This window comes from Limulus polyphemus, unplaced genomic scaffold (genome assembly GCF_000517525.1).
Source record: "Limulus polyphemus unplaced genomic scaffold, Limulus_polyphemus-2.1.2 Scaffold1059, whole genome shotgun sequence".
Classification (NCBI taxonomy): domain Eukaryota; kingdom Metazoa; phylum Arthropoda; class Merostomata; order Xiphosura; family Limulidae; genus Limulus; species Limulus polyphemus.
Window position 1 is genome coordinate 193,535 of NW_013666669.1, and position 8,824 is coordinate 202,358.

At 34.8% G+C, this 8,824-nt stretch overlaps 1 protein-coding gene across 1 annotated transcript; it reads right to left on the bottom strand.

Moving 5' to 3' along the window:
* Nucleotides 1–941: 941 nt before the first annotated feature.
* On the bottom strand, nt 942–5,528 carry LOC106461924 (neuropeptide CCHamide-1 receptor-like). The gene is made up of 2 exons (XM_013921788.2): nt 5,480–5,528; nt 942–3,260 (listed from the first exon to the last, which is right to left on the bottom strand). The coding sequence occupies exon 2, from the start codon at nt 2,855–2,857 to the stop codon at nt 1,754–1,756; it is 1,104 nt and encodes a 367-aa protein (XP_013777242.1). The 5' UTR covers nt 2,858–3,260; nt 5,480–5,528; the 3' UTR covers nt 942–1,753.
* Between the last annotated feature and the right edge of the window lie 3,296 nt (nt 5,529–8,824).

Here is an 8,824-nt window from a genome sequence, read left to right on the forward strand (position 1 = left end):
TCATTCGTTACCTTGTCTATCAGGATATTTTCATCATCTTTCTGTACACTCACATCTCAAATGCTTCCAATTTGTTAATCAATGCTTGTGTCAAGGTCCATGTTTCATGATTGAGACTATTGCAATGGAAACTACGCTGCAGAGCTATTGTCGAGATGCACAGTCATCAGATAGAACATAGTCGGAGGTGATGATGTGGTGAGAGTCAAAATTATGTTAATGTAATGTACTCAACTTCTGTATAGAAATAAAATTATATTTACAAAATATGTTCACACATGTTAATGACAGCAATGAATTAAAAAGTTACAATTACCTTTAATGTTTCCAAAAACCAGTGTCAACGTAGATGTGTTTATTTACCGAGTTAAGCACTACAATTACATTTAGAACAAGTTGTAACTAGTGTTACTGTAGGTAAATGTGTTTATTTTTTAAGCTAATAAGACCATTACATTTATAACTCGTTGTGATTAGTTCTTTAATATTAACTTTCGATCACAAACTACCTACTTTGAATGAATCTGAAATGCAACCTCGTAATGAGTATAGTCAATTAAATATACTTTTCTTACCTTCTTATTTATAAAGATTAGAACGCATTGTTTTATCAGTTGGGTACCCTCGCTGTTAACAATATTTTTGACCATAATCCCAATGATATCTCACGAGGTTCGGCCAGCTTAGGAGATTTAGTTTAGTCCTAAATACATATTTTAAACTAACAAAATAGCTGTTGGCTTCAAGTATAGTCACCGATGTCATGGTTATTAAAAACACAACATTGGTATAACTGCTTATAAGCAAAACTTTACACAATCCTTCCTAAGAACCACTAAAAACACGTTAAACAGTGTAACTTTAATTAATGAAGTGTGGCATCTGGGATATATTACCACAATACATGTTACTGTTTACGTTTGGAGTAGTCCAATTGTAAATAAATGTAAAATGTTTATTTATCAAAGTTACAATAGTAGTAACAGTTTATTCCAATATACAAGACCATTACAATGAACATTTAGACCAGAAGATATTGGCTTTTTTAGAGCCATCCAAGCAAATACTGAAATTATTATAATTCCTTAACTAATTTTAACAACGTATTATGATGTGAAATATAAAACACATTCTTATAAATCAAATTCCTTGAATATTTGTTATAGTACTGTATAGAAAATCATATTCAAAAAACAATCTTAGTCTAACAAAAATCCCATTTAATTAATGATTGATTATACTTTCATAACAGAATTATTCTATAACAAAACTTCTGTGATATATATAGTCTATTTTACACCAGTCTTGAGAGCCAGATGAACTTGCAGACCGTGAACCTCTGAACACCAGTTTTGATGTCCAGTTTTAATGTTTGTAACAAAATAACATATTCTTATACTTCATCTATACATAACATATATATATCAAAGTTCATAATAAAATGTAAGATCTCTCAGAAGAGACATACCAACTTTCTGGTTAATGTACACGCAACCATGTAATCTTAATAATGATACTCTATTATTTTACACTTTGATAAAGTACAATACTACTTTTCACACGTGTTACACCATAGTCATGGTACTATGTTGTTTTACAAATTTATAACATAGTAATGGTACCATATTGGTTAACACATTTTACACCATAGTCATGGTACCATACTGTTTTACACATAATAATACCATTGTATTTTGAGACAAGTAAATAATAGAATTATAAAATTTGAAATCCTTTATTCAGATATTTTTCACTACACCTTTGTTGTAGCACTGTTTTTTATAGTGCTTCTAAGAGATGTATATGTAGTGCGATTAGTGAGTGTGCGTTGACGATGGACGACACTATGGCAACAGCAGAAAAGGTAGCGTTGGAAGTAGTTACGGAAAACGCTGCTGACACAGTAGAGGGCGACAGGGTTGAGGCAACTATTGGCGAAAGTCAGAACGTAGCCAACAATCTTCCAAGCATGCCAGAAGTCGTTATAGGCGTTCCAAGAGTCCGAATAGAAATAAAACCATAACATAAAGAGATGGCTCGGAAAAAAACAAATGCAGAAGATTACTGCCAGGGATAAGACAGTCCACGCCACCTTGTGGCGCGCCTCCAGCTGTCGAGTGTGGCTGGCATTCTTAATTACATTTTGTCTGGTGCTCAGAAGAAGGTGCTGAGCCATTAGTGTGTAAAAAACACTAATCACCACCAGGGGGATCACGTACAACACTAGAAATTTGACTAACACTGTGGCTCGAGGATACCAGTGGCCTAGTTCCGGAGGAAAAGGGTAGCAGATCTTGATGACCTCTCCACCGGCCAACATTTCATAGATAAACGAAAAATAAGCACTTGGGATAGCCAGTCCAATCGAGATTACCCAGATGACCACTACAACAGTGATGGACATTATTTTCTGACGCTCGTCTCGTTGTTTGTGGAGGGGTTTGATAACTGCGACATATCTATCAACACTCAGCGCAGCCAAACTCAAAACAGTCACACCAACGGAAAGATCACGCAAAAATTCGCTCAATTTGCACACGAACTCTCCGTACGGCCAGCTCTCAAAAGTGTAGATGGTTCCTATAAATGGAACAGCAAATAGGAGAACAGTCAAGTCTCCAGCTGCCAGAGAAACCAGGAAGGTATTGGGTACACTGCGCATGACTTTGTTCCGTAAAAAAACCCAGATCAAGGTACTGTTACCGATCACGCCGACTAGGAAAATGACCGCAAACACCAAAGGGACGATATAAGTTTCTGCTCGTGCATGATAAGGTGTATTTACCCCACCACGTTGTACAGTGGTATTTACAATGTTGTTTATATCGGTCCAGTTGTCATCTCCAGAGGGCGACATCTTCAGCTTGATTAACAAAGTGTACCTGCGCAATCCAGACTTGACTAGCGAAGAGTGAAATCAAATAAATTGTACTGAACGACAGAAATTAAAGTTCAAGTTAATATTAGTGAATATTTAGTTTGATCTATGCAGTTAGCTAGGTTTGGCCAGAAGTTAATGGTAGGTAGTGCTATATAAGTCGTTCAGAATGAAAACCTAGTTGGAGATGAAATAACTTTGGTACAATAGTCACAAAAGCATGTTCATATAGCAATTAACATATCCGGTTTGCTGTTTTCCACACTTTACAGAACCGATGTGGTAAGGGAAATCAAGAAAATAATAAAGACTTCAATTTCTTTCTTGGCACTTTTCAAAACTGACGTGGTCAGGAAAGTGAAGCAGATGGATAAAACGTCAACTTTTTTTGGAATCCGAGTCATTTGATGTTAACATTGGCATACCGAAAAAGATGGAAGGACAGAAGTTTTAATTCATACATGAAAAAAATTAAACAAAAACAGATGCACAAACGATACATATATTATAAATTGAGACATTTTAAAATAATAAATTAATGCAAAATAATAATATTTAACAGTAATAACTCACAGAAAGAGAGAAAAATCTGATCTCCTGTATTTCAAACACTTAAACCTTTAGTGAAAGGTGAAAATACAAGAAATGGTGCAGAACATTTCAATTGAAACCAAATTACAATGAACGGGTTTCCAATATGGTTATCTAGTGGTTACAATGAATGAGTTTACAGAAAGGGTCATCTAGTGATTAGAATGAACGGTTTTCCAGAAAGGATTAGTTAGTGATTAGAATGAACGGTTTTCCAGAAAGGGTTATATAGTGATTACAAAGAACGGGTTTCCAGAAAGGGTTATCTAGTGATTAGAATGATCGGTTTTCCAGAAAGGGTTATCTAGTGATTACAAAGAACGGGTTATCTAGTTATTAGAATGATCGGTTTTCCAGAAAGGGTTATCTAGCGATTACAAAGAACGGGTTTCCAGAAAGGGTTATCTAGTGATTACAAAGAACGGGTTTCCAGAAAGGGTTATCTAGTGATTAGAATGAATGGGTTTCCAGAAAGGGTTATCTAGTGATTACAATGAACGGGTTTCCAGAAATGGTTATCTAGTGATTACAAAAAACGGGTTTCCAGAAAGGGTTAGTTAATGATTACAATGAACGGGTTTCCAGAAAGGGTTAGTTAATGATTACAATGAAAGGGTTTCCAGAAAGGGTTAGTTAATAATTACAATGACGAGGTTTACAGAAAGGATTAATTAGTGCTCGAAATGAGAAGTAGCGAGGTGAACATAATTTCTAATGTTAAAATATCCATTCGTCCCTCCAATGTTGACAAAATCATGCGCTTCGAGTGACTTGCCTCAATGGAAGCAAGCGTGTACACCTAAAGTAATTTTGATTTATCTTGTACCAAATATTACCATTAATAATGTGGTTTCTATAATATTGAATTAACTAAACTGTGAGCAAAAGTTCAGTATATTAATATCGCTTTGCTGATTGTTTAATTCCGGCTTATTTTGAAGATTATAAGTGTTTCCTTCACTCGTATCATAGCATCGTTTTTGGGTTTATCGACTACTTTGAACAACTTGGTAAAGCCCAAAACAAAGCTACGTTACGTGTGAAGGAGACTCGTCTAATTCTTGAAAAGAAACCAGAATTAAACAATAACAAAGCACTAGTGAACTATCACTCGCAATTTAGGTAATTGAATTTAATATAAAATTCTACGCTGTACTGTTTAAATATTGGTTTTTCTAGTTTGCTCTTATGTTCGTTTTATGCAAAGTTATTGTTAAATCTTAATTTTGATCTAGTGAGCGATTGATAAATGGGGTAATTAAATTCACGTGTGTGTATATATATATATTTCAGAGTAGCAATGTAATGCACACCTCTTCAATTATATTTAATACGGTGCTACCTTTACTATCTCTAATGTAACGTACCGTAAACTTCACATATCCGCACTTTTTTGTGCACTACTTTAAAAAAGCAAGTGCCAAGTGTGATAAATAAGTTACACCCCTCAATTTCCAAGCTCTAACTATAGTGATCCAACTACATGTAGCGCCCCACACCTATGCATTATGTGCAGCATTCTACAGCCATAGACGTCAGTGCTGATGACCATCCTGTCACCTCAGACCCAGATGTTCTAGGGTCAAAGGGCGATCACTAACTTACTCTCCCTCAACCCGCCACACCTTCCTCACTACCAACACAAAGATGTTACTGTAGTACTATTATTGTTGTTTTAAATATAATTGTTTACGTAAAATTGTTTATTCCTAATTGAAATTCATCATACCCAGTAATTATATGATGGGTAAGAGGGAAGTCAACTATCCAAACATAGCCAGGAGTGGACATATGCGGATAGTAGAGGTAGCACTGGGGTTAGAATTAGAGAACTGGGGCTTAAGCCAAATTACAGGGCAACAGAACGAATAATAAAGAGACCAGCATACGGTCAGGTTGTTAAGATACTACTGGTCTAGTAGTAGTAGCTATTGTCGTCATGTTTTACACACAACAAATACAGATCTATTGCAATGTATTTATAAACTATTTCATTGGAGATTAACATACCTTGGACACCGATCAACGGAACGTGCTTCACATACGCTCAGTAGCTTCGGTAGTGGCAATCGTAGGAACAAATACAATATTTATACACATACTGCTACGAGAGGGCTGATTAAGTCACGTGCTTGGGAACTGAGCAGGTGTGTTCACGATACTGAAAATGTCGCCACAGAAGAAGTTACCTCTAAACATGAATGAAATTTGTTGTTTCCTATCAAACAGTGCACCTAAATATTACAAAAATAACATAATAAGATGTGTTGTCGACAAAAAAAAAGACTGTTGGAACAACTGTTTCTATTGATAACTTTGCTAAAGGCACGTGTTAAGCAGTAAGACACTGTTCAGCATGGTTAGTAGTAAACAAAAAACTGATTTGTACAGTGAATCATACATTGATACAAGATATATGACATGTTCCAGACTGACTCCCTCGTATAGGTTATAGTCTATTTAATATACTGAAATCCCACTCAAGGACTTTCTTTCTTTTATCCTTCACTTGTGCCTTTCAGCATCGTGGTGAATACAAACGTCCATCGAGGACAAGGTGTGACATTTCAGCAGTTGCTAGTCTCATGTTTTTAGAAGTTTCTTTGACACCATCAATCCAACGCTTCCTTACGTCTGTATATTTTGTTAATTGTAAATTATATACTCTTGCTGGTAGCTGCCCTGAACTCATTCGCACCAAGTGGCTATTTTTTTTTCAATCTCTGCTTCTCTATTTGTTTCAGTACCGGTCTGTTTCATTTCTTACTTTATCTAGTCTGTTCTTACTGGCGGCTTTACGGAGTCATCTTATTTCACACGATGTCATTCTTTTGATTGCCTATTATAGTGTTGGTGTAAATACGATGTTAAGTGTTATCTAAGTGTCTGAAGGGATGTCTTAATGGGACATCTGATAGGTTTCATGCAAAACATTAATCAATTAATTAATAGTCGGAGAAAATAAGATAGTTAAAGGTAAGTTAACGCTATCATAATGAACAGAAATAATGATCTCTGTTGACCTTCATTTGGTCACAGTAGACAGGAGTAATGACTCGTTGGCCTTCTTTGGTCACAATGAAAAGAAATAATGACTTGTAAATATCGATTTGTTCCTGCTAGACAGCCTGCCCAATCCTTACTTGAGCACCTCACATACCACGTCTACACAGTACAACACAATGTTATAATCTTCGTTGTCATGGGTAGCAACATCTACGGTCATCGAAGTCAGTTTCCTAATTAGTGATTAATTTTTCAGAACAAATTTTTCTGTTACGTTTCTACTGCTAATGAATTAATAATTAGACATATAGGTCACTAAGCATGACAACTCCTAATATCCGATTGCCATAACTTTATCGTTAGTACCTAATAGAGGTGAACTATCGAGTATTTTCTTCTTGTTGTTTTGATACTTCTCAATAATTAGGTAATATCTGGTAAACTGATATCCCATACACAACACGACTTTTATTGTGTGTGTGTGTGTGTAAATATTAGAAAAACAAACGCCGCCACAACCAGTGGGCCCGGGGAAATATCCTTAACATTAGAATCTCTGATTCAGTAAATTTAAATATTTTTATACAACTTTTACAATTAACTATATGTAGTTAAGTTCAATAATCAAGAAATATTATGTTTTAATACTGCCGCGAGTCATTCGTATTGTTAAATATATTAGGGTTATGATGTTACTTCACTTTACAATACTAAATCTGACCACTGTTCGAACTGCTTATTTTGATAGTATAAAATGGGTTTCGATCCAAATACTTTTAAATTATGTACACGATTAACTCGGGTCTCGTAACTTTAAATATTTCAACTTCATATCAGATCCTTGCAAAATCTAAAGAAATCACATTTAATGATCGTTTATGTCTGGGCAAATGAATTAATTTCCTAATAAACTGCCCAACAACAAACAGGTTAAATCGGACTGAAACCATAATGTTTTAACCTAAACATGCCTTTCTTCTGTCATATCAGTGTTTTACATAAGGTAACATTCTGCCGTCCACATTACTGGATAGAATATTAACAGTTGTACTACAAGACGACCTTGATGTTCACTGTTGGCTTTACGTTTACCTGTGCGTTTTTTTTTTAACACTTCTAAATCGCTTGTAATTGTTTACATTTTTTCCTGATCCGTTTGCACGAACTGTGACCATCCAATTCTGTACATAATGGAACGGACAAATTTTTCCTATCAACTAATAACGTACAAGGTTACAAATGGAAGTTCACAAGACGTGCTACAACCCGAAAATATGAGTGTAACATCTTAGATACAAAATTCTAACACATATTACAGTCTCTTCTTTATAGACTAAGCTTAATCTCAAGTCTGTTGTCCATAGCTACAACTTGACACTTGTGGTTCTTCCAATAAACTTCAACAAAAAAGAAAAAAAAAAGTTTTATAACAGAGACCAACAGTAACATGGTTATTTTATTTTATATCACAATCTGCTGATTATGAATATTCGTGAGTCTTTTTTTTTGCATTTTAATTTCTCAGGGCCTTAGTAGTACTTGTATTCGGGTGGGCACGAAAAATTCCTAATTAATAATATTTTTCAGTTGTGTTGTCAAAGCATCATTGACTGCACTCATAAAACCATATTTAAATACAATCAAGAAGATAAGACACATAGTTTATACTTTACATATTGGCAAAAACAATACATTTAAGCGATTATTATAATATATAATTAAATTACTTAGAATACATATATGATTATTTTAAAATGACGCCAAATTAATGCTGTAATATTTATTTGGCTTTAAAATATTTACACAGCAATAATAATAATGTTTAATTATATGTTTTACATAGCCTGTTGTTTAGAAATTATTGGGGGCATGTTCCCCCTAGTCTCCACAGCTCCTGTTCCTGTACCAGAAAAGTCACCTACTCATCATGCTTTCTATATAATTTTCCAGAGAAAAAACAAAACTAAGGAATTGTTGAACTTTAACAGCACTTTTTGTGCACCGGAAACCTTCAGGATTTAGGCACAGCTGTCCCTAATCTTCAACTGCTGACCACATAAAAGACAGGCTCTTCTACCACGAGAGCTTTATCCGGATCTTTATAAACGGAATTGACTGTCACTTTAAAACTATTTCCACAGCTAAGAGTGCGGAGCGTGCTTGGCGGCAACGAAGTTTCCAAACTTTCAAATTATCGTAAGAATAAAACAACAACAGCAGTAACAACAAAAAACAATTACCGTAAAAGTCTTCAAAGAAAGACACTAGGAAACAATTGTTTTTCTTTTATTTCTAGAAGAGAGTTTGTTTGTTGTAAAGCGCAAAGCTACACAATGAGTTATCTATGCT